Source organism: Bos javanicus, chromosome 1, assembly GCF_032452875.1.
Source record: "Bos javanicus breed banteng chromosome 1, ARS-OSU_banteng_1.0, whole genome shotgun sequence".
NCBI lineage: Eukaryota > Metazoa > Chordata > Mammalia > Artiodactyla > Bovidae > Bos > Bos javanicus.
Genome location: NC_083868.1, coordinates 66033687 through 66060677, shown reverse-complemented (window position 1 = coordinate 66060677; position 26991 = coordinate 66033687). Strand labels below are relative to the sequence as shown.

Here is a 26991-nt window from a genome sequence, read left to right as displayed (position 1 = left end):
GGATGATGCTACTCAAGAGTTTATTCCTCTCAACAAATTTTTAGACATTCCTTCAGATGTGAAATACTTGTAATTTACCAGTTAGCAATATTGAGAATGATCTAGATTATTTTAGAAAGGTCATTTCTGAGTGGCTCTGTGTTAGGAAACAGTCAGTTATAATTTCTAAAAAGTCTGGTCTGTGAATTGTTTTCAGGAATATTTATTTGGAGGAATATATCTCCATTTTAGAACTGGATGATAGATCCACAATATTAAGATCTCTGATCTTAAAAAGGATTCTTGAGAAAATTTCTAAAAATCTGGGAGTTCCTGCCAAAAGTGCACAATCTGAAACAATCATGAGAAACATTAGTCAGATTCAAAATGAAAGAGATTATACAAAAGAACTGGCCTGAACTAAAAATGCCAATCATGAAATACTTAGTAACCATGCCAGACTAAAGAAAACTCTAGACTACTAAAATCCAACAAATAATCTGAGATTTTCTTTTTTTTTTTAGTCTTTTAGATTCCTTTTATTTATTTTTTTAATTATTTTTTTTAATTTTATTTTATTTTTAAACTTTATATAATTAGTTTTGCAATTTTCTTTTACTAAATGAGATATTATTGGAACAATTGGCTAAACTGAGTAAGATCTGGAAGTTAGATAATAGTATTATATTAATATTAAACTCCTGATTTTGATAACTATAATTTCATTTCATAAAACAGTGCCCTCGTTTGTAAGAAATACACACTGAAGTATTTAGGGGAGCATGTACTGTTAAGAAGAACATCATATTTGTAGCTTGCTCTCAAATGGTTACAAAAAGCTATGTACATGTATATGTTTGTGTGTGTATGTGTGTAAGAAAATGGAGGCAAAAGAGAAAGGGTTCGAGCAAGTGCTAGATTGAGAGCATGCATATGGTAGAAGGGTGGGTGAAGGGAACACATGTATACACTGAAATTTGGGTAATCTTGCTGAAGGCTCTATAACACTTCATAGTACATTTTTGTGATTTTTCTGTTAGCTTGATATGACATGGAAATAATAAAGAATACTACAGACATAATTATTTGACTTTGAGTTAACCAACAGAGATTATCCTTAGTAGCCCCAAAAGAATCTGGTGAGCCCTTTAAAAGAGGGACTGAAGTTAGAGACACATTCCTTTGAAGAAACAAATCACATGAGTTTTAAAGCTGCAAGAAAATGAATTCTGCCAACAATTACATGAGCTTAGAAGAGAACTCTGAGCTGCAGACTAGCCAACACCTCAACTGTAGTCTCTTAGACGTGAGCAAAGAACCCAAATAACCTGACCCAGATTCATGACACAGAAACTGTGAAGCAATTTATGGGTATTGTTTTAAACTGCTAACTTGTGGTAATTTGCTGTGTTCAGTCAGTCAGTCATGTCCAACTCTTTGCGACCCCACGGCAGGTCTCCCTGTCCCTTACCATCTCCTGGAGCTGGCTCAAACTCATGTCCATTGAGTCGGCATGCCATCCAACCATCTCGTCTCTCTGTCGTCTCCTTCTTCTCCTGCCTTCAATCTTTCCCAGCAACAGGGTCTTTTCTAATGAGTCAGCTCTTAGAATCAGGTGGCCAAAGTATTGGAGCTTCAGTATCAGTCCTTCCAGTGAATATTAAGGATTGATTTCCTTTAGGATTGATTGATCTCCTTGCTGTCCAAGGGACTCTCAAGAGACTTCTCCAACACCACAGTTCAAAAGCATCAATTCTTTGGCATTCATACTTTTTATAGTTCCACTCTCACATCCACATATAACTACTAGAAAAACCATAGCTTTGACTAGACGGACCTTTGTCAGCAATGTCTCTGCTGTTTAATATACTATCTAGTTTTGTCATAGCTTTTCTTCCAAGGAGCAAGTGTCTTTTAATTTCATGGCTGTAGTCACCATCTGCAGTGACTTGGAGCCCAAGAAAATAAAGTCTGTCACTGTTTCCATTGTTTCCCCATCTATATGCCATGAAGCGATGGGACCGGTTTTTTGAATGTTGAGTTTTAAGCTAGTTTTTTCACTTTTCTCTTTCACTTTCATCATCACTTTCCTCTTTCACTTAGTTTCGCTTCATTTTCTCTCATAAGGGTGGTATCATCTGTATATCTGAGGTTATTGATATTTCGCTCACAATCTTTATTCCAGCTTATGCTTCATCCAACCCGGCATTTTGTGTGATGCACTCTGTATATAAGTTAAATAAGCATGGTGACAATATACAGCCTTTGTACTGCTTTCCCAATTTGGAACCAGTCTGTTGTTGCATGTCCAGTTCTAACTGATGCTTCTTGACCTGCATACAGATTTCTCAGGAGGCAGGTAAGGTGATCTGGTATCCCCATCTCTTGAAGAGTTTCCCACAGTTTGTTGTGATCCACACAGTCAAAGGCTTCAGCGTAGTCAATAAGACAGAAGTAGATGTTTCTCTGCAGTTCTCGTGCTTTTTCTATGCTCCAACAGATGTTGGCAATTTGATCTCTGGTTCCTCTGCCTTTTTTAAATCCAGCTTGAACATCTGGGAGTTCACGGTTCACTTAGTGTTGAAGCCTGACTTGGAGAATTTTGAGTATTACTTTGCTAGTGTGTAAAATGAGTGCAATTGTGCCATAGTTTGAACATTCTTTGGCATTGCCTTTCTTTAGGATTGGAATGAAAACTGACCTTTTCCAGTCCTGCGGCCACTGCTGAGTTTTCTAAATTTGCTGGCATATTGAGTGCAGCATTTTCACAGCATCATCTTTAGGGTTTGAAATAGCTCAATTGGAATTCCATTATCTCCATCTGCTTTATTCGTAGTGATGCTTCATAAAGCCGACTTGACTTCTCACTCCAGAATGTCTGGTTCTAGGTGAGTGAACTAGATCACATCATCATGGTTGTCTGGGTCATGAAGATCTTTTTTGTATAGTTCTTCTGTGTATTCTTGCCACCTCTTCTTAATATCTTCTGCTTTTGTTAGGTCCATATCATTTTTGTCATTAATTGTGCCCATCTTTGCATGGAATGTTCCCTTGGTATCTCTAATTTTCTTGAAGAGATCTCTAGTCTTTCCCATTCTATCATTTTCCTCTATTTCTTTGCATTGATCACTGAGGAAGGCTTTCTTACCTCTCCTTGCTTACTCAGCAACTGAAGATGAATACAGCTGATCTTTGAACAATACAGGTTTGAAATGCATGGGTCCAGTTATTCTCATATTATTTTCAGTAGTAAATAGTACAGTACTACACAATCTCAGGATGACTGAATCACAGATACAGAGGAACACTGTATGTGAGAGCCAACTATAAATTATGCCCCAGCTGTAAGTTATGGGTAGAGGGTTGACTGTGTAGAGGGTTGGTATAACCAATCTGACTGACTCCCATGTTGTTCAAGGGTCAACAGTACACATATCTATTCAAATTAAATATAACTTCATTTCCTGTACTGGACCCTATCCCACAAAATTGGCAAACTAACTGATATTTCTCCAATAACATCCACTGGTTTGAAGATATGCTGTTATAATGGATTACAGTAAAAATATTAAACATGTTGCAAACTTTTGCAACATATGTTCTGAGTGTAATAAAAATACTTTATTTAGAAATTAACTTCCTAAAATATTATCATGTATGCATTCAGGGTGGCATGCACTTAAGTCATTAGAGTGTTAAATTGTCTTCTCACATTTTAAAAGATAAGGAGTAACTTTGAGGTGGTATGAAATGAGCAAAGATATCACTGTGCAATTAATTGTGTTCATGGAACAAACTCAGATTTACATGAAAAGGTTCATCAAAATAAAAAATCTGTCATCCTTTGGAATTTCTCCTTGAAACTGTTCTTTATTGTGAGGTCAGAAAGAGGCCTCAGAATTCATGGTTTTAAATCTTTCAATAATTTTCCTTTGCTGATTGTTTTGTTCCACTGCTAAAGGACTCTAGCTTGCAGACTAAGACTGTCATTAATATTCAACTTTCTTCCCTCTGCTTTTCTGTTTATCACAGTCTTTCTCAGTTTACTTCTATAGCTTAAGGTATCACTTTAATGCTGCTTCTTCATTACATACCATTTTTGACTGTTCTTCCTAACTGATGGACATTTTTACTTGAACTTCCTGGTGTTCCAACAAAACCCAAACCTCCAAAACTCTCCTGTATTCTTATTTCCAAAGAGTTACCTCCATCTTGATGATTACTCATCTCACAAAGTTAAGAGACATTACTCACTTATTCTCTCCTCCTAGTCCTATCAAAATCTTATCTTCCAAAATTCACACTAAATGTTACCCCATTAAAATACCTTCCTGAATCTACCTGGTTCAAATAAATCTCCCGTTTCCAATATCAAACAGAACTTGGGTTGTACTACATTTAGAGTTCTTACCATATTGTTTGCCCTATAAATGTTCTGAAGGGTATGTTATGGGTATAGTCAAGTCTTAAATATTTTTGCACGTCCTTCAACGTTGAGCAGATTACTTGCTATCCTTAAATTATGTAATTCTCAAGATTTCAAAAGAAAATTTACATTTATCAAATTATTTCCTTTGATTCTCAGGCACTTGGTAGACAAGCAGCAAAGGAAAAAAAAAGACTAGTAGGATGAAAGCACTTTTCCAAGACCACAGCGTGAAGAAGTGAAGGAAATTCCTTGGGCAGAGTTACTCGGACATATGAATAATTAGGTACATTTTTTCAGTGTACCTTACCTCTTATAAATATAATAGGTTGCTAATAAAGAGTGATTTCAGTTCTTTCCTATATCACAGAAAAAAAGTAAAGTGGAAATAATACTTTAAACTGATTTAGTATTACAGGAAATGCATTTTGGTAACACAACCATATGTGTATGCTAAATATGTATCTAAAAAGTTAACTGTCCAAACTAAAAAGTGGTAAATGGCTATGAGTAAATACTAACCAAGTTTTTTTCTATAATAGAAGGAAAAACTTACTTGCAGATGCATCCCAAAACTTGATTGATCCATCTGCATGCCTAGATAAGAAATAAATTAGCATTAAGTATGGTCAATTAAAAAATCATAATTGTTCAAACTGTATAAAAACTTGAATTACTATTAGTGACCCCATGGACTGTAGCCTGCCTCTGTCCATGGGATTCTCCAAGCAAGAATACTGGTGTGGATAGCCTATCCCTTCTCCAGGGAATCTTCTAGACCCACGGATCACATTCAGGTCTCCTGCATTGCATGTGGATTCTTTACCACTGAGCCACAGAGTACAGAATACTTCCCAATGCATTTCATGAGGTCAGGTGTATCCTGACACCAAAGCCAGGGAGAAGTATGGCAAGAAATTAAAATGACAGACCAATACCCCTTGAGCATAGATGTAAGAAAAAAAAAAAAAACCTGTCAACAAAATATTAGCAAATCTAATTTAAAAAGCATAAGGATAATATATCATAAAACTAAGTGTGGTTTATCCCAGAAATGTGATGCCAGTTAAACATTCTTAAAAATCAATCACCATATATATTTCTTTATACTGTCAGATTGAAAAAGGAAAACCATTATCATCTCAATAAACAAAGAAAAAGCACCTGAATTTAAAGTGATTCACCACCACTACAGTGTTACAGGATTCTGTTTTTGTCTATGTATTTACTTTTACCAGAGAGCTTTATATTTTCATATGCTTTCATTTTGTTGTCTAACGTTCATTCAACTCAAAGGACTCCCTTTAGCAATCCTTGTGAAGCAAGTGTACTGCTAACAAATGGTTTCAGTTCTTGTTTATCTTAGTGAAAGTGAAAGTTGCTCAGTCGTGTCTGACTCTTTGTGACCCCATAGACTATACAGTCCATGGAATTCTCCAGGCCAGAATACTGGAGTGGGTAGCCTTTCCCTTCTCCAAGGTAGCTTCCTGACCCAGGAATTGAACCAGGGTCTCCTGCATTGCAGGTAGATTCTTTACCAACTAAGCTATCAGGGAAGCCCTCTGTTTATCTTGGAAGGCCTTTATTTCTCCTTCATTTTTGAAGTACAATTTCCCAGATACAGTGTTCATGGCTGTTTTTTCTTTTATTCTTAATGCACTTTAAATATATCATCCTACTCCCTTCTAGCCTATATATGTCTGCTGAGAAATCCAATGATAATCTCATGTAAGTTTTTGTACACATAATGAGTAGCTTTTCTGTTGCTGCTTTTAAGACTGTCTTTGTCAATTTGTTTATAATGTCTCAGTGTTGTCCACCTTGCGTTCATCCTCACTAGAGTATTCTGATACATATCCAATGAATATGGAAGTCCATTTACTTCCTCAGATTTGAGAAGTTTTTAGCCAACGGTTTTTCAAATAATTCCTCTGTCCCATTCTTTTAACTTTATCCCTCTCACTCAGTATTTCTTATTGTCTGTCTTCAAGTTTGCTGGTTCTTTCTTCTGATTAAATCTGCTATTGATCCCCTTCAGTAAAATCTTCAATTCAGTCATTATATTCTTTCACTTAAAACTTTATTTCTGGTTCTTTTAATAGTTTCTCTCTCTCTGTTAATATTTTAATTTCACTCATGCATCATTTTCATTATTTTGTTTAGATGTCTGCCTGTGTTCTCTGGTCATGCATTGAGTTTCTTTGAGACAGTTATTTTGAATTGTCATGTAATCACAGATATCAAATTCTTTAGGGTCAGTTTCTAGACATGTTTTTTGTTCCTTTGATTGGGCTGTGTTTGCCTATCTTTTTATGTGCCTTGTTATTTTATGTTGTGAATTTAGCATTTGAAAATACAGCCACTTGTTATCAACTGGCTTTATACAGGGGAAGACCTTTACCAAGCTCTTTGGGGTCTCTCAAAACTTCAGTAGGGATGCATCTTCTCTGGGATTGTGTGTATAATTTCCAAACTATAGAGGTTTGCTGGTTTCTTTTTCAGGAGCTTGCACTCTCTTGCTCCATCTATTATGTCTGTAGTACTGCAAGTTTCTTGGCATTTCAACAAGCCACTGAGCTCTCTCTTGTTTTCTGTGGATACCCAGGCATCCAGATTCCATCAGTATTCTGACTGAGGGGAGATAAAAAATAGTCTCTTTGGAAGTCCCTTGAAAAGCAGGAACACTGGATACACAGGCTATTCCACAACCCTTCTTATTCATTAAGATTCCTCCTTGAACATGAGCTGTGCCAATTTGTGGGGGGAGCTGACACAGCTAAAATACAATGATTATTCTCACCCATTTCAGAGTGGCTGTTCCTGGCTTTGAGCTCCCTTGGGGTACTATGATTTTCTAACTGCTTTCTAGAGTTTTCATAAAGGGTTTTAGACCATATATTGTTGTTAAATCTGTATGTCTGTGGGAGAACAAGGTCTGGGGTTACTTATTTTGACTTCTTGCTGATGTCACTCTCCACTGACTCTTTTATGAAGTATTTTTCTGTCCTTTTTCTCTTAACCTGGTGATATTATTATATTTGAAGTGAGTGTATTGTTAATGGCATACAGTTTGGTTATATTTTTTAATCCACTCTGCCAATCAATGCATTTGAACTAATGTATTTAGACCATTTACATTTAAGCCTTAAAAGTTCAATATTTTTTTCTTTTGTTTTTTCCTCTTTTATTGTCACTGTTTTTTCACCTTCTTTCCTGTGGGCTATTTGAATTATTTTAGTACATCAATTTTTATGAGTCAGTAATGTTTTGAGTATATCTATTAGCCCAGTTTTTAAAAAAAAACAAACAGGGTTGCATTAGGTACTGCACTGTATATTCATTTAACTTATCATAGTCTACTGATGTTATCATACTACCATTTTAAGGTAGGTAGGGGTGCTACTGGTAAAGAACCTGCCTGTGAAGGCAGGAGATGTAAGAGATGCAGGTTCGATCCCTGGGTTGGGAAGATCCCCTGGAGGAAGGCATGGCAACCTACTCCAGTATTCATGCCTGGAGAATCCCATGGACAGAGGAGCCTGGCAGGCTACAGTCCATAGGGTCACACACAGGTGGACATGACGGAAGCAACTTAGCACATAAAAACTTTTATCTTTCTTTATACCAATTTACCCTTGCCCATTTATAATTGCCTTAAATATATCCTCTGTACATATGCAGAACCACATCAAACAATGTAACCATAATATTTTCTTCAATCATCAAATATAATTTTAAAAACTCAAAAGCAAGAAAGCCTATTGTATTTGCCCAGATTTTTACTTACTGTGGGCTTCCTTCCTCATAATCCAAGGTTCCTTCATTTATCATTTGCTTTCTGTTTAGAGAACTTCCTTTTGGGATTCTTTTTGATAGGTCTGATACAGACAATTCTTAGTTTCCTTCATCTTAGAATGTATCAATTTCTAATTTCTAGAAGATATTTTTGCTGGGTATAAGACTCTAAGTTTCCAGTTCTTTTCTTTCTGCACTTGAAAGATGCAGGTTTCCTCTGGTCTCCATGTTTTCTAGTGGGAAATCTGCCTTCATTCAAATTAATTTTGCCCTGTTGGTAAAAGTGTCATTTCTCTTTTGCTGTTTTAATGATTTTTTCCCCTTGTAATTTCGTTTTCAGTATTTTGACTATCATGTATCTTGTAGACTTCTTGTGACTCACCCACCTACTGCAATCTCTCGGTTCATGTCTCTTCCCAAATTTGAGAAGTTTTCATCATTATTTTCTTATGAACTGTTTCAGCCCTGTTCTTTTCTCCTTTCCCAGTGGACTTCCACTGACACAAAAAGAGGAGGGTATATGGCTCCTCATTACTGCTGGGCAGTGCTGGGGCTTCTGTCTCCCCATATGATCTCTGTCACCACAGGTGATGAGTTTCATTACCACTCAGCAGAGTTAAAAGTCCCAGCTCCCTACTCAGACTTATGCTCAGTCTCAGAGACTGAACTGGGGTAAGTTGAGGTACACTGTTGTGGCCTGATGAAGGTGGAAGTCCAGGCTCCCTATTCAATCTTAGATAAAATGGGTTGGGGTGGGGCCACAGTTTTTTCCTGTGGTGGTTAGCTGGAGTAAAAAGATTATTTTCTAAAAATCTTCTGTCTTGATAGGCCGCCCCTTTCCTCATCTTTTAGCTAGAGAGAGCTAGCTTTTGTTGGGCCTTTCAGGTTTGTGCCCACTGGAAGTTCCAGGTTGCAAGCTTTTTCAGTTCCAATTCTTGGATATATGAGACAAAAACAAAAGCCAGGAAACTCACCTCCATGTCATTCCTTGGGTCTTTGGGGCCCTAGCCAGTGTGACTTCTCTTCATCTTTTTCAATCATATTATGTTTTTAAACACATAATATCCAGGGGGTTTAGTTGTACTTAGTGGGAAGAATAGGGAAAATTAAATCTATTCTCTATCCACAGAGTCCCTTATTATCTTTTAAATCTTATCTTGTGTGTTGCTATGTTTCTATTTTTATTCCTAATATTAGAGCATGAAGTAGACTGCTATCGGAAGTAATAAGATTTCTGGTGCTATAAGTTTTGAATAACCACCTAATGGGGATACAGAGCAGTGATTTCTAGATTTGGAAGGAGTCAAGAGATACTGATAAGGACCTTTCCAAGGCTAATAAGTCTATGAATTCTACAGAAATTCTTCACTAATTTTTCATGATTTTTCTATCTTTGACCTTCCTCTAGTCTTATAATCTATACTTATTTATTGTTGTATATCTATGTTTTTCAATGGTTTGACTCTTCTATAAAGGTTATAATCTTTGGACAGAAGCTGTGTCTTATATTTTTATTTAAACTGTCAGCATTACTAGAGCACAATTATGGAAAAGTGTGAATATTCAATGAAATATTTTTGATGATAAATTGATAAACTCATAAATCACAACCACTTACCCAGTAATAATGATTTCTGGATATGTTTGTGTGCCAAGGTTCCAAGCTCCTCCACTGATTGGCCACTCCTAAATAGATTACACAGGAAGAAATCATAAGCTTTAATTTTTTTAATTTAAATGACTTGGAAATTCAAAATAAAAATATTTTAAAAGAAGAGTAAAAGTTTCACTTAAAATAGCTGTTAAGTAATGAAGAATGAAATTTGTAGCTATCTTTTAATTCTTTCATTGAATAATTCCAAGTGCATAACTTAATATCCTTTAAAAACATAGATTTTAATAAATATTACCATTCATCTAAAAATGCAAAGAAGCATTTTTAACCATACAAATACAGTGTTGCTACATTTTCCATATAGTCTATGTACTCCCAAACTGTTGTGGTGCCATTTAATACAAAGCAGTATGTAAACTGTGTCCCCTGGAGTTGTCCATCTGAACAGTCCTCTGCAAATAACAAAATTATAATGGGGAGTCTATTAAAATTGTAGGCATTGCAAACCTGTAATTAAATATAACAAAATGGAATTCTAGGAAGTTATTTAACAAATGACTTTTGATATTTATGTCTTAGTAACCACTGATTAATAATAACTAGAGAGATTTGACTTGAATTTCTTAAAACTATAGTCTTTCACCTAAAATAATCTAAAGTAACATCCTATTACTCAAACATATGTTAGTTTAAACATTCACTTAGTATAGGCTTCCCTGGTAGCTCAGTGGTAAAGAATTCGCCTGCAAGGCAGGAGCTGCATGAGACATGGGTTTGATCCCTGGGTCAGGAAGATCCCCTGGAGAAGGGAATGGCAACCCACTCCAGTATTCTTGCCTGGGGAATCCCCATAGACAGAGAAGCCTGGCAGGCTACAGTCCATAGAGTTACAAAGAGTTGGACAAGACTGAAGTGACTCAGTACACACATACTAAATATACATGATAGGTAATTATATCTTAGTATATAATTGTATACTTAATATATAAAAAATTTATATTATTGTAGACTTAAAGCTATGTAGCATTTAGATAATTTGGCTTTCAGAAATTGTCTTTTTTAGTGTACAAGCTTATGACTTGAAAAAAATTGAGTTCAAGTCATTTTCTGACGTTCCATAGGAAAAATAAATAAAAAGTATGATCATATGATATGGATATGAATACAGGAAAATATTTTTCTAATTGTTGCTTTTACCTTATTACTGTATCCTTGTTTTTTATGCTTGACTCCTATAGAGTAGAGCACTAGAATCAAATCTGGTGGGCAGTCAGCAAAGTACGCTGTGCACGTAACTGGTGATTCATGAATGTCCATGGGATATGGATTTTCAAAGATTGGAAAGCTAATAGACAAAGATAATATATTAATATCATTTTGTAATATAAAATTTGATATAAAAATGAAATAACTTTTATAAACAAATCCTAAAACCTTCTAAATATTGATTATACATTTCACATAATTTTTTAAGCATTATAAACAATTATCACCTGAACAAGAATTCTCTTTAAAAAAATATATCTATAAAATGTACTATTAATACTGGTAGAATTTTACTTGAATAAACTCATTTTCTTTCTTGTAATTCCAAAATTCCACAGCAATATTACTTTCTAATATACATAAGCTAAATTATATTAAATTGAAAAGATGCAGAAAGTTGACTTAGTTTATTAAAATGTATCAACTAGGTACTTTATTTATGTATAGTTTTATCTATATGTTTATAACAGTATTAAAATATCAGTAAATTTTACATGCTTTCCAAGGCACATAATACATAGATAGGTATTTTCATTTTGTACTTTTATAGGGAGTAATTGAAAGATGTGTGTACTATGTAGGTACATGTGTGATTATACATGTTTAAGGTCATTTCCTATGTAAATCAGAAAGCAAAGTGGGCATGCAGACATATGGGTGTAGTAAGTTTTATATCCTCAAGCCAATTACCATTTTAAAAAGGGATATCAGTATGGAACCAAATTAAGAACTCTTAGAGCCACAATATATTCTGTATTTCTTTTGTACTGAATATACCAGGCACTGTGGTAGATGGAATTGAGTTTATATATGCTGCATCTGTTCTCAGCCTGTGTGACTGTTACTTCTGATACAATGTGCTTTGGGATGGGGGGAGGACTATTAAAAATAATTTTCCCTATATTAAAGAAACTTAATCAGAAACTTGGTTCAAACTTCAGAGGAGTATGGTATGTGTGTCTATGTGTATGTTGACAGGGGTTCTCTCTTCCCTTCAATTTTAATGGTTTCCCAGTTAATAGTAGTAGTATATGGAAAATCATGTACAAAAGAGGTTAAGTTTAATAAATGGCAAGTAGGTTAAACTGATCTGAGATTCCCTGTTTTAGAGTAGAAATTATCAATATTTTTGATGTTGAAGAATTAGAAGTAAAATAAGTAGATCATCTTAAAGATCAGATCTACAACCTGGGATTTGATAACAGCGAGAGGTTACAATGATAGACTCCTGAGAAAGTGAACAATATCATGAAAATGCTTGGGGAAAATAACTTTGTCATATGGCCATAGCTTTCTTTAGCTATTTAAGAAAGAATAGCTGAAATATGTGATAAAATTTACATGTGAAGTGTAAATTGTTGTAGAAATGTAAATCCAAGAAACCAAGAAGAGGAAAAAAATGTTAAGTTCTAGTGCTTGCTTTCATGTAGAGGATTAAATGGAAAAGAAGGAAGGAATAAATTTATTTGGAAAGGAGGACAAAGCTACAACTTAACATTAAACATGGCTAAAGGATAACTATTTGGAGGGAAAGAGAACATGTTCAATTTTTGACACATTAAACTTCTTGTATTAGACAACAAAATGGGAAAGTCGCATAGATTTTAAAACCGAGTGCTGAAGAAGGCAAAATATTAGATAAGAACATGCAAACAAAATGTCAGTTCACATACTTACATAAAGTAAGTATGCTGAAAGCATAAGAATCAATGTATAAAAATAGTAATTTTATGTTATATTTTACCACAATAAAAAGTCTTAAAAACAGTAAATATATACCAAAGAATGTGAGTATTAATGTATAGACAAGTGAGGTTAGAAAAGTGTATTTTAATAAAACCTATATTAGAACTTAAGAGAAAGAGGCATAAAGCCATACTTGGACACAAAATTTACTCAGTTTTATGTTGACAAATAAAGTAGCTAGGCAGAATGCAATTACGGTGATATTATGGACCGATTCTATTCCCTTTCAAAATATTGAAATATTATATGATGCAAATGATCACAAAAAAGAACTTTGGCTCTTACACTTACAAACTACATTGAAAGTAAAACTCAGATTGTACATCATTCAACAACAATTTATTAAGGACCTACTTCATGTGGAGACAAAGCTTGTTTTTCACGAGGCCTATAGTCTAGTAGGGAAACAATCTTTAAAATAATAACAAGTGAAAATTTTCATTGTGTCAAAGCTATGAAGAACAGGAACATGGGTCTAAGACAGCCCTTTAATAGGATATTTGACCAAATTATATAGATAACAAAAGATTTTCTTTACATGAGGAAATGATATCTGAGTTGAGATTCTTACAGATGTTAATAAGGAGAAAAAGGAATAGAAAATTATTCCATGCAGAAGAGGGAGAATGTACAAAAGCTCTGTAAATGTAAGGAACTAAAAAATGATCAGAGTATCTAGAACATAGGATGAGAGAAAATGAGCTTCATGCCTATCATCATTGATAATGACAATATGTACCAGGAAGACAGGGTTTATCAAAGTCAGGTCTACTTTTACTGTCCATGTAAAGTAGTGGGGAGTGCCACTCTAACAGCGATACTTTATATTTGTTTCCATTGCCCACAACATAATGAAAGAAAGAAAGTATAAAAAGGTATCTATCTTCTCTTCCTTCCAGATCCTGATCATCTATATTGTCTGCCACAGTAGTCCAATAATACTTTTATCACATGAATTTTCCTTTGAAAGGGTCAGCAGATGGCCAGACAGTACTTCCTGCAAGATTTTATAACAATTGTTTTTGCTTAGGGAAATGGCAGAAATGAGATCCATTTTATGTGTCCTGAGTCCCCAAATGCCTCTTTCTAAACATTAGAGACTGCCTTTAAAATATCTTGCAAAATTTTCAGTGTCCCCTAAACTCTCCTGGTTTAGTTTTCATTATTGAACCAAATTATATTTATGTAATTCTAAAAAAACAATATTCCACATAAAGAATATTTACCACCTAAAGAATTCTAATGCCAAATTACCTATAATGTCCTCCTATATTTCAATTTCAATAAATAGAGTTTAGTTAGTGTTAATCTGTTCATGGACAACTTACTTGCTTTGAGTCAGATCAACTACAATGAGATCTTTCTCCAGGAGTACTGCAACAGCATAAGGTTCTTGAAATTCTACAAGTAGAAAAAAATGGAAAAGTTTTCATGTTTAACATTTTATAAAATGTTTATAAAATCACCACACTTGTGTTTCCTTTATCTCCTGTACAAATGTTATTTTAAATGATTTGAGAAGACCAAAATATAAGCCAAAGTAAGAAATAATAAAGAGCATATTAAAAAAAATATATGTTGTGTTTCTCAAACAATATTTAAGACCATTATAGAGAGCAAGGAAAAATTAGAAGCTGCAGAGCATAAAGTTAAATATATCTCAATAATCATGATAGTAGTAGATTATTTGAAGAGAGTGAGTCTGTCACCTCCATTTCACATTTATCTTAGCCTTCCACAACCTTCCATTCCAGATCTGATTTCATGCCTACAGAGAGATATGCTAAAGAAATAGTTTTGCTTCTCTAACATATGATACATACTCACCTCCCTATGAGAGCAACACTCCTTATACTAAAAAGATTACTTTCAATTCAATGTGATTTAACAGTGCTTAAAGACCACATACTATGTGGCCAAGTATATTTCAAAATAACAGAATCTGAGGATAGCCTAGGATTTTCAAAGTTCTTAAAATTCAACCCTTCCTCTCTCCCTTTGGCTAGTTTAAGAGTTATTCCTAAACTCAACAAGCACTTGGCAGGAATTCTGGATTCAAGAGGACTCAAGTCTTGAATAGTAAAGTAAAATATATGATCTTCATAGCCCTTCTAGTCCTGAGAAGCTATAGAACCTGTTTGTATTTATTTTTTAAGCCACAGGCTATGAGAGAAAAACTAGGAAAAAAAAAATCACAAAAAAAAAACAAACTGAGGAGTCTGCCTTTGTTTGGGTGAAAATTTATACAACAGTATACAGTTCTTATATTATTTACTACTCAAACTTTTTTCAAACTGAGGCATTTCCCCCTTCACCTTTAGAGATTTTTTAAGTTTGCAACATTATTTCAATACTCTTGGGGCTTGGGGTTTTGTTTATCAGCTTAAAGAATACTACTAGTTTCCTCTTTGTCTTCTCAACCCTCTCTAGGAAATTCACTGGTTGGGAAGCAATGGCTACAAAAATAAAATAGGTGAGACACTGGTATGAATGAGTAAAAGTCATAAATAAATTATTATTTTTATAGTAGTACACCTGTTGTAGATTATGGTTTATTTTCAAATAATAAAAACTGGTAGCAAAAATTTCACCTTTGTAAAAGTACTTGGTGTACTATGTGTGGTAACCACTGAATAAAAAGATTTCCCTTGAGTCAGTGTTAGCTTCAATTTGTGTCTATTTAACAGTTTGACCAGAGACAAATTAGTCAACTTTTTTGATTTTCAATTTCTTTATACATTGAAATGGCAAAATAATAACTACCTTAGACTTATAAAGATTAGATGTATATAAAGATATTTAATATGCATCTTTATATATTTAATGAGCTTCCGTGGTGGCTCAGATGGTAAAGAATCTACCTGCAATGCAGGAGACCAGTTTCGGTTCCTGGTCGGGAAGATCCCCTGGAGAAGGAAATGGCAACCCACTCTAGTACTCGTGCCTGGAGAATTCCACGGACAGAGGGGCATAGTGGGCTACAGCCATGGGGTTGCAGAGAGTCAGACACAACTGAGAGACTAACACTTTCACTTTCAAAGATGTTTAATGCAAAGCCTGGCTTATAGTAGGTACTCACTAGATGCCAACTGTATTACTTTCTTCATTAGATTGGTTGCTTTTGAACAGGCTCAGCCTTTTAACCCTAGCTCCCAACAAGAAAGTTGAAAAGTTTTATCATAATTACTACTTCTCTGAAGAGAAATGCATTATTTATGACATTTGCAGAAGACCAGATACAATTAAATATAGATGTGAAATTGAAAAATTCTGAGTATTATTGGTTAATTACTCTGGGCAAAGCCCTGTGAGGTAAGAGGATTAGGCATTTCTGTACTTTGAGAAACAGGTTGAATTGTCAGATGTCACAAATGATTCAGCAATATTAAAAATTGTTAATATATTTTGTTTAATATATCCTTAACATGTATCACTATGTGGCTATACAGAAGATTATAGTTCCATATTTGCTAATATGGAATCATAATTAAAATACTATATACTGTTAAGTGAAGAGTGTGAGAACAGAGTATGCTGTCATCTTACAAAAGAGATAATGTATATATACATAAATAAGCATATGCATACATTATTTGTGGGAGAACACATAAGAAACTTAGTAACAGTGGTTGCCTCTGAAAGGGCAATGAGAAAGTTTTCATTATATACTGTGGCATACTGTAGGGTTCTTTTCTGGCATTTTCATGTACTATTGCTTTAATCAGAAATAGTTAATAAAATACACTTATATTTTACTGAGTCCAGTGAAATTTCTCCTAGCTCCTAATACATAAAAAGTTCCATCCTCATTACCATTTCTCTGAAAAGCAAAGTAATATACATGGTTTGGCAGTAATTAGACTTGGTTACAGTACATTTATAATTTAACATTACTAGAAATTGTCCTAACATCTCTACTGATGTGCAGAAATATATATATATATATATACATATAGTGTTTGTTCTTTGAAAACCATATATTTTCAGTTTCTATTGCTGGCATGCACACCTTCTTTATTGAAGAAGGCATTTGCCTAACCTAAGTTTTTGGTCCTCTGTTCTTTCTTTCTTTGTTCATTTATCATTCATTCTCATAACTTCAAAGAGCATCTATACTATTTATTTTTGAATCATCATAATAAAGACCTCCTCCCTCTCTTTTTTATGCTCTAAACAACTGTACTGACTCAAATTTATCTTTTTCTACTCCCAAGAACTGTTATTACTGCTTATAAAACCACTATTCCTAAAATGTTATCTTTGACTCATATCACTCCCTAATCCAACTGTTGACCAAATTCAATGGGTTTTCATTTTCCACTTATAAGCAGCAGATCAAGATGTCATAGCTTGATCATTTTAATGCATACTATCACAAAGCCTCCCCAGTTGGAATCCAAAGTTTTAGATTTCAAATCCAAAGTTTGAAGTCTCTCTCTTCAAACCCACACACTAAAACATTGCTTTCTTTCACTTGATATTTCCTCCAAATTCCTCTGTAGTTCCTTATTTCCAAATATCTACAAAAGGCTTTCAATCTTTTCTCTGAATTGATCCCACTCTAGCAAATTCACAATTTCTAAAACCTTTATTCAATATCATTTTCAAGGCCCAAGTCATTCTTCAAGCCCTACCTAGATCCTACATTTTCTATAAGCTTTGCATGAATATTTCATGCAATATTTCAGTCATCAAGTACCTGACTAAACTATAAATTAGCACATTATTTAAACTCTGACTCATAACTCTGCACTTAATTAAGGTGTAATATGTTTTAAGCTTAAGTCATAATTATCTTCCTTTTGTGGCCAGATTATCTGCAATTTGATATCAGAGATCGGTTTCATACTTCATCCATTTCCTCACCAAGTTCTTGTTATACTGAGGCCATAGAAGCATCCAATAAATATTTGTGGTTAATTAACAACACAGGTAATTTGCCACTGGCAACTCGGAATAAAGTGCCACATTGGTTTTTATTTCATATCACTTTATTCTAGGTTTTAAACATGAAACTCAGTAATTTAAAACAAATTAATACATTTATAATAAAACTCTTTATACAAGACGAGTCCCTCTGGCCTTCTAATAATCATGTGGAGTCAATATTATATTTTTTTCTACAAATGATAAATATGAAGTGATTTGTCCAAGGTCACATGGCTAGTAAGTGACAGAGATAATTCATAAACTCAAATATTCTGTCTCCAAGTACAATGTTCTTCCTCTACATCTATATTTTCCCTCCTGAAAATATAGTAATATATATGTGTGTGTGTATATATATATATATATTTTTTTAATCATAAACTCATATTTCCCTTTTGCATTTCATCCATCTCAATTTTTAGATTTCATTAAGATATATTTTCATCATTAGATTCCATTATACAGTTTGCATGTAAGTTTAGACTAGATTTTATGTTTATAAAAAGTCTTTATATTTGGGATGATAAAAATACCTAAGCACCTCTCCTCTCAAAGACTAATTTTTCTCAAAATTGGAATAAATCACTAACCACACATCAGCAATCCCAGAGTAATCACAGGTGCTGCAGTTCCATCTGAAGCAAAGTCAGATGTGAAACAGATGCAGCACCGCCAGAGTTACAGATCACTGATATCAGGTAAGTGCTTTAACTTTGATTGGCACAGGAATGGGATGGGTGGAGCTGGTCCAGGAGAGGCTATTAGGAGACCTCAGTTTCTCCAAGTGATTTCACCCCGGACCCCGATCGGACCCTCCCAGCTCAGCTTCCACCATCCTTATCAAAGTTTAAAGCACTTACCTGATATTAGAACCTGAAACTCCAGCACTGTTGCACTACATTTGTCTTACTTCCAGTCTGTCAAGTAGGTACAGTTGCAGAGCCTGCTCCAGCACCTGTAGCTCACAGTGTTGTATCACAGTAGATGTCAGCTGCCAAAACTAAAAATATTTAAGCTTAATTTTGTTAGGAACTTATCATTTCAAAAATTATTTTCAACATCACTTCATTTTAGTTACTTACCATTTGGATAGGGTGTTTCACATAAAGTTAGAAATTCAACAATAGGATGATCCATTTCAAGCACTGTAATTGCTTTTCCATGCATGATAGTTAAACTTGGTCTTCTGCAAGCTTTGTCATAGGACAGTCCACCAGAAAATATTATGAATGGTTCACTACAAAGGAAAACAAATGAGACAGAGTTCTTTAGGATGACACAATGTCACAGGATAGGACTTGGTAGGGATTACAGACAATAACTGTCAGAGCAAAAGCCTTTTCTGCCCCAAAATATTTCACCCAACAAATTTACTATTCTTTTTCCCTTTTACTTGATGTAGATTCTCACTGTTAAAATTACGAATGAATCAGTCTGAAGATGTTGAGGTGAGATGGGGAAAAGGCAGTGAGGATGGTCAGGGGAAAGGTGCTCACGGACTCAAAAGAACATCATTTATGGTTGGCTCCCGAACTCTAAATTACTACTATTAGAATGTTAGACAATATTAGTTTATCATATTAACCAGTAGGCATGTGGGGTCCCAAATCACTAAGAAATAGAAGCAAATTTCAATATAAAATGAAATGTGACAGTGGCAAGCCCAGAAGAGTGGAAGGCAACACGAAAAGTCTATATTAATGGTGTTTCTGTATAAAAGGGTTATAACAAGAAGATGGAGAAAACTACATGCAAGGGGAAAACAATTCACCAGAAAGAAATGTGATCTTCTCACTTTTACCTAGGGTAAGCCAATTTTATTTAGCTTGTAAAACTAACTTGGAACAAACTTTTTCATTTCTGTTAACTGCAAGTTACAGTTAGATAATGCTATGCTAAGTCACTTTAGTCGTGTCCGACTCTGTGCGGCCCCATAGACGGCAGCCCAACAGGCTCTTCTGTCCCCGGGATTCTCCAGGCAAGAACACCGGAGTGGGTTGCCATTTCCTTCTCCAATGCATGAAAGTGAAAAGCGAAAGTGAAGTCGCTCAGTCGTGTCCGACTCTTAGCAACCCCATGGACTGCAACCTAACAGGCTCCTCCATCCATGGGATTCTCCAAGCAAGAGTACTGGAGTGGGGTGCCATTGCCTTCTCCGACAGTTAGATAATAGAGGGGAGCTTCGGGGAGCGAGCTCCGCCCATGGCAAAGGTCATGAGGAAGGATGCTTGGCATACGCAAAGGCAGGATCAAGCCTCAGGAGTCTCCCTGGAAATTCTCGAGCATCTACCCCCAAAACCAGAGTCTGCCTATTTTCTGCTTTGTGCTTTCACCTACACCTCAGACTTTAAGGAGGGCTGTCCCCCACTACCTCTCTCTGAAAAAAGTTAGCTTACAGCTCCAGTTAATAATTCCTGGGTGTGACAGTGTTTCAACCTACAAACTCCTTTGGAAATCCTCTAGCCTGCCTGAATAGGTTTTTCCGGCCACATGTGATTGCTCAGAGCCTCCCAACTATGAGAGGCACCAGATGTTCTAAACTGTCTAAATACAGATTCCTTTGAGCAGTTAAAAGATTGATTAGAAATTGTATTGGTGAAGGGTTTTTCACTTGTTGGGCCAATGTTTGCTGCTAAGTCTCCATATGCCTTACCTGCTGTGTCCCTGGCAGTGTATTGATTACTATAATTGGTGTAAATAGTAGCTTTAACGTTTGTAACCTGGGACCCTTGAATTAATTCTTTTTCTTGTTGTAGCCCACCACACCTTTGCTCTATAGGAATGCAACTTTATCTAATGCTTTTGGAGGGTGGCGCTTGACTTATCACCTTTAGAGACAATAAGTTTTCTGAAGAAAGGGTCTTAAAATGTTAACAGGCCTCCGGGCCAGAAGATGATGCAAATCACCTAAACTTTTGCATATGATAAGTTTGCAGGAAGAAAGCCTGGCTTACTGCATGACTCTACCCCCTTCCCCATTATCCTCTATGCATAACTTAAGGTATAAAAACTACTTTGGAAAATAAAGTGTGGGCCTTGTTCACCGAAAGTTGGTCTCCCCATGTCATTCTTTCTCTCACCTCCTGGCTGAATTATTCAGCCTCTTTTCTCCACTGAATTTCCTCACTGAGCTATCCTTATTCTATTACTCTTTATATCCTTAATTAAAGTTTAATTAAGCAGATGTTTCCTGATCCTCGCCGACGCCGTCCCCGCTTCGAATTCCCTGGATCCACCGGGGCTGGACCCCGGCAGGAGCTAAGATGATCATAAAATATTATAGCTGTCATAAAGTTATTAAATATTTTCATAACTTTTCATTTTTCTTTTCTTAAATATCTGTATCTCCAGCATATGTATATAAAAGAAAATGTGTGTTGCTATGAAGCATTTTTCAATAAGACCAGACTGAAAATATTCTCCAAAAAATTTTTAAAGGAACTAGACACTTTTATTGTACCAAATTCCTTGAGAATATATGCTTCACTAAATAATTCACTTCTATCCATCTGCTAAACTGAAGAATCTACTTGTTTCTAGAACTCACTGTATAAGAATCCCTGTTCTTTTCCATATTGTATTGTATATAGTACTACACATTATCAAAGGGACATTTGCTAATCTTATGCTGACTATATAATAACCAAAAAGTTGTTTAAATAGTTTTCATCACAAAAACAAGACCCCTGCATATGTTGTCTACAAGAGACCCACCTCAAAACAGGGGACACATACAGACTGAAAGTGAAGGGCTGGAAAAAGATTTTCCATGCAAATAGAGACCAAAAGAAAGCAGGAGTAGCAATACTCATATCAGATAAAATAGACTTTAAAACAAAGGCTGTGAAAAGAGACAAAGACGGTCACTACATAATTATCAAAGGATCAATCCAAGAAGAAGATACAACAATTATAAATATATATGACCCAACATAGGAGCACCGCAATATGTAAGACATATGCTAACAAATATGAAAGGAGAAATTAACAATAACACAATAATAGTGGGAGACTTTAATACCCCACTCACACCTATGGCTAGATCAACTAAACAGAAAATTAACAAGGAAACACAAACTTTAAACGATACAATAGACCAGTTAGACCTAATTGATATCTATAGGACATTTCATCCCAAAACAATGAATTTCACCTTTTTCTCAAGCGCACACGGAATCTTTTCCAGGATACATCACATCCTGGGCCATAAATCTAGCCTTGGTAAATTCAAAAAAATTGAAATCATTCCAAGCATCTTTTCTGACCACAATGCAGTAAGATTAGATGTCAATTACAGGAGAAAAACTATTAAAAATTCCAACATATGGAGGCTGAACAACACACTGCTGAATAACCAACAAATCACAGAAGAAATCAAAAAAGAAAAAATTGCATAGAAATGAATGAAAATGAAAACACAACAACGCAAAACCTGTGGGACACTGTAAAAGCCGTCCTAAGGGGAAAGTTCATAGCAATACAGGCATACCTCAAGAAACAAGAAAAAAGTCAAATAAATAACCTAACTCTACACCTAAAGCAACTAGAAAAGGAAGAAATAAAGAACCCCAGGGATAGCTGAAGGAAAGAAATCTTAAAAATTAGGGCAGAAATAAATGCAAAAGAAACAAAAGAGACCATAGCAAAAATCAACAAAGCCAAAAGCTGGTTCTTTGAAAGGATAAATAAAATTGACAAACCATTAGCCAGACTCATCAAGAAATAAAGGGAGAAAAATCAAATCAATAAAATTAGAAATGAAAATGGAGAGATCACAACAGACAACACAGAAATACAAAGGATCATAAGAGACTACTATCAGCAATTATATGCCAATAAAATGGACAACATGGAAGAAATAAATGGACAAATTCTTAGAAAAGTACAACTTTCCAAAACTGGACCAGGAAGAAATAGGAAATCTTAACAGACCTATCACAAGCTCGGAAATTGAAACTGTAATCAGAAATATTCCAGCAAACAAAAGCCCAGGCTTTTTGATGGCTTCACAGCTGAATTCTACCAAAAATTTAGAGAAGATATAACACCTATCCTACTCAAACTCTTCCAGAAAATTGCAGAGGAAGGTAAACTTCCAAACTCATTCTATGAGGCCACCATCACCCTAATACCAAAACCTGACAAAGATGCCACAAAAAAAGAAAACTATAGGCCAATATCACTGATGAACATAGATGCAAAAATCCTTAACAAAATTCTAGCAATCAGAATCCAACAACACATTAAAAAGATCATACACCATGACCAAGTGGACTTTATCCCAGGGATACAAAGATTCTTCAATATCCGCAAATCAATCAATGTAACACACCACATTAACAAGTTGAAAAATAAAAACCATATGATTATCTCAATAGATGCAGAGAAAGCCTTTGACAAAATTCAACATCCATTTATGATAAAAACTTTCCAGAAAGCAGGAATAGAAGGAACATATCTCAACATAATAAAAACCATATATGACAAACCCACAGCAAACATTATCCTCACTGGTGAAAAATTGAAAGCCTTTCCTCTAAAGTCAGGAACAAGACAAGGGTGCCCAGTTTCACCATTACTATTCAAAATAGTTTTGGAAGTTTTGGCCACAGCAATCAGAGCAGAAAAAGAAATAAAAGGAATCCAAATTGGAAAAGAAGAAGTAAAACTCTCACTGTTTGCAAATGACATGATCCTCTATATAGAAAACCCTAAAGACTCCACCAGAAAATTATTAGAACTCATCAATGAATATAGTAAAGTTGCAGCATATAAAATCAACACACAGAAATCCCTTGCATTCCTATACACTAATAATGAGAAAATAGAGAAATTAAGGACACAATTCCATTCACCATTGCAACAAAAAGAATAAAATACTTAGGAATATATCTACCTAAAGAAACTAAAGACCTATATATAGAAAACTATAAAACACTGGTGAAAGAAATCAAAGAGGACACTAATGGAGAAATATACCATGTTCATGGATTGGAAGAATCAATATAGTGAAAATGAGTATACTACCCAAAGCAATTTATAGATTCAATGCAATCCCTATCAAGCTACCAACAGTATTCTTCACAGAGCTAGAACAAATAATTTCACAATTTGTATGGAAATACAAAAAGCCTCGAATAGCCAAAGCTATCTTGAGAAAGAAGAATGGAACTGGAGGAATCAACCTGCCTGACTTCAGGCTCTACTACAAAGCCACAGTCATCAAGACAGTATGGTACTGGCACAAAGACAGAAATATAGATCAATGGAACAAAATAGAAAGCCCAGAGATAAATCCACGCACATATGGACACCTTATCTTTGACAAAGGAGGCAAGAATATACGATGGATTAAAGACAATCTCTTTAACAAGTGGTGCTGGGAAAATTGGTCAACCACTTGTAAAAGAATGAAACTAGAACACTTTCTAACACCATACACAAAACTAAACTCCAAATGGATTAAAGATCTAAACGTAAGACCAGAAACTATAAAACTCTTAGAGGAGAACATAGGCAAAACACTCTCCAACATACATCACAGCAGGATCCTCTATGACCCACCTCCCAGAATATTGGAAATAAAAGCAAAAATAAACAAATGGGACCTAATTAAATTTAAAAGCTTCTGCACAACAAAGGAAACTATAAGCAAGGTGAAAAGACAGCCTTCAGAATGGGAGAAAATAATAGCAAATGAAGCAACTGACAACTAATCTGAAAAATATACAAGCAACTCCTACAGCTCAATTCCAGAAAAATAAACCACCCAATCAAAAAATGGGCCAAAGAACTAAATAGACATTTCTCCAAAGAAGACATACAGATGGCTAACAAACACATGAAAAGATGCTCAACATCACTCATTATCAGAGAAATGCAAATCAAAACCACAATCAGGTACCATTTCACGCCAGTCAGAATGGCTGCGATCCAAAAGTCTACAAGCAATAAATGCTGGAGAGGGTGTGGAGAAAAGGGAACCCTCTTACACTGTTGGTGGGAATGCAAACTAGTACAGCCACTATGGAGAACAGTGTGGAGATTCCTTAAAAATCTGGAAATAGAACTGCCTTATGATCCAGCAATCCCACTGCTGGGCATACACACTGAGGAAACCAGAAGGGAAAGAGACACGTGTACCCCAGTGTTCATCACAGCACTGTTTATAATAGCCAGGACATGGAAGCAACCTAGATGTCCATCAGCAGATGAATGGATAAGAAAGCTGTGGTACATATACACAATGGAGTATTACTCAGCCATTAAAGAATACATTTGAATCAGTTCTAATGAGGTGGATGAAACTGGAGCCTATTATACAGAGTGAAGTAAGCCAGAAAGAAAAACACCAATACAGTATACTAACGCATATATATGGAATTTAGAAAGATGGTAACAATAACCCTGTATACAAGACAGCAAAAGAGACACTGATGTATAGAACAGTCTTATGGACTCTGTGGGAGAGGGAGAGGGAGAGGGTGGGATGATTTGGGAGAATAGCATTGAAACATGTATAATATCATACATGAAATGAGTCGCCAGTCCAGGTTTGATGCACGATACTGGATGCTTGGGGCTCGTGCACTGGGACAACCCAGAGGGATGGTATGGGGAGGGAGGAGGGTTCAGGATGGGGAACACATGTATACCTGTGGTGGATTCATTTTGATATATGGCAAAACCAATACAATATTGTAAAGTTAAAAAATAAAAAAAATAAAAAGTTTTCATCAAAACTTACATATAAAATGCCTTCAGTAATTTTTATTTAGAGTTTTGTCAGTATTTTCACACAAATAATTGAGTTGTAAACTAAATATGGGAAAATGCTCTAATTTACTTTCCTTGAGTCTTTGTATCATTATGTTGAGGAAAAGAAGCTAGGATCAAAAGTTATATATTATGTAACTACACTTACATGACAGCTCAAAAAGGCAAAACTATAGTGACAAAGTACAGATCACTGGTTTCCAGAGGTTAAGAGTGGGGAAAAGTGTAATTGTTAAGGGACTGCAAAGATAATTTGGTGCATGTGGAAATTTTCTGTATTCTTAATGTGGTGGCAATTTCAAGAACCTATACATTTGTGAAGAAAGCCAAGGGCTGAAGAATTGATGCTTTTGAACTGTGGTGTTGGAGAAGACTCTTGAGAGTCCCTTGGACTGCAAGGAGGTCCAACTAGTCCAATCTAAAGGAGATCAGCCCTGGGATTTCTTTGGAAGGAATGATGCTAAAGCTGAAACTCCAGTACTTTGGCCACCTCATGCGAAGAGCTGACTCACTGGAAAAGACTCTGATGTTGGGAGGGACTGGGGGCAAGAGGAGAAGGGGACGACAGAGGATGAGATGGCTGGATGGCATCACTGACTCGATGGACATGAGTCTGAGTGAACTCCAGGAGTTGGTGATGGACAGGGAGGCCTGGCGTGCTGCGATTCATGGGGTCGCAGAGTCGAACACAACTGAGCGACTGAACTGTCTGAACTGATACATTTGCTAAAAAAAAAATCCACAGAACTGTACACCAAGAGTATAATTTATAAAATAGATAATACAATAAAAAGCATTGAGATTTTGTCTCAATGAAGGCAAAAGGATTAAATGATAAATTGTGTAATATAACAAATGTGTAACATCTGTTGAGTATTTATGATATTCCAGGTATTTTGTGAAGAACTCCACATGCATTATTGTATTTAATCCTTGAGATATACCAATCAGAGAACTACTACTATTATCCTCATTTAATAGATGGGTATACTAAAGCTTGGAGAATTTAACCACACATGAAGTCTATCTGTAGGTGGCCACAAAAGGAAGGGATTAAAAAACTAGCAGAGAGTAATTTTTATTAATGACAGATAACCTGATAATGCTAGTGACAGGAGGTAAAGAGATCATTATTTGCTTTTTTTAAAAGGATAAAATTATTAAGCTGAGGCCACTGTGACTGGAGTTGTAGCAAGCAAATTTGTGACTAGGGACCAATGATTCCTAAGCAAGTTTGTGAATGGCTAGTCCAAGATGATATTAAACAGAAAACATATGCTTTACATCTGTTATCTGTGCAGACCTTTAAGAGGCCCAGCTGCTATAGCACACATGGTGAAGGAAAGTGAAGTCACTCAGTTATGTCTGACTCTTTGTGACCCCATGCAGCCTACCAGGCTCCTCCACCCATGGGATTTTCCAGGCAAGAGTACTGGAGTGGGTTGCCATTTCCTTCCCC

General features: G+C 35.4%; 2 protein-coding genes across 9 annotated transcripts in view; one reads left to right on the top strand and one right to left on the bottom strand.

Annotated features, from left to right (window-relative positions):
• POLQ (DNA polymerase theta) overlaps window positions 1-11067 on the top strand; it is a 251403-nt gene extending 240336 nt beyond the window's left edge. The window contains exon 30 of the mRNA XM_061401199.1: window positions 4565-11067. Coding sequence (XP_061257183.1) covers window positions 4565-4612 — 48 coding nt within the window. The 3' untranslated portion in view covers window positions 4613-11067. The remainder of the gene's footprint in view (window positions 1-4564) is intronic.
• Window positions 1-26991, bottom strand: part of STXBP5L (syntaxin binding protein 5L) — a 330969-nt gene that overhangs the window by 126288 nt on the left and 177690 nt on the right. For all 8 annotated transcript variants that reach the window (XM_061401581.1, XM_061401487.1, XM_061401832.1 and 5 more), the window contains 5 exons: window positions 18839-18993; window positions 14156-14228; window positions 11013-11160; window positions 9819-9886; window positions 4962-5002 (listed from right to left, as the gene is read on the bottom strand). In XM_061401581.1, coding sequence (XP_061257565.1) covers window positions 4962-5002; window positions 9819-9886; window positions 11013-11160; window positions 14156-14228; window positions 18839-18993 — 485 coding nt within the window. The remainder of the gene's footprint in view (window positions 1-4961; window positions 5003-9818; window positions 9887-11012; window positions 11161-14155; window positions 14229-18838; window positions 18994-26991) is intronic.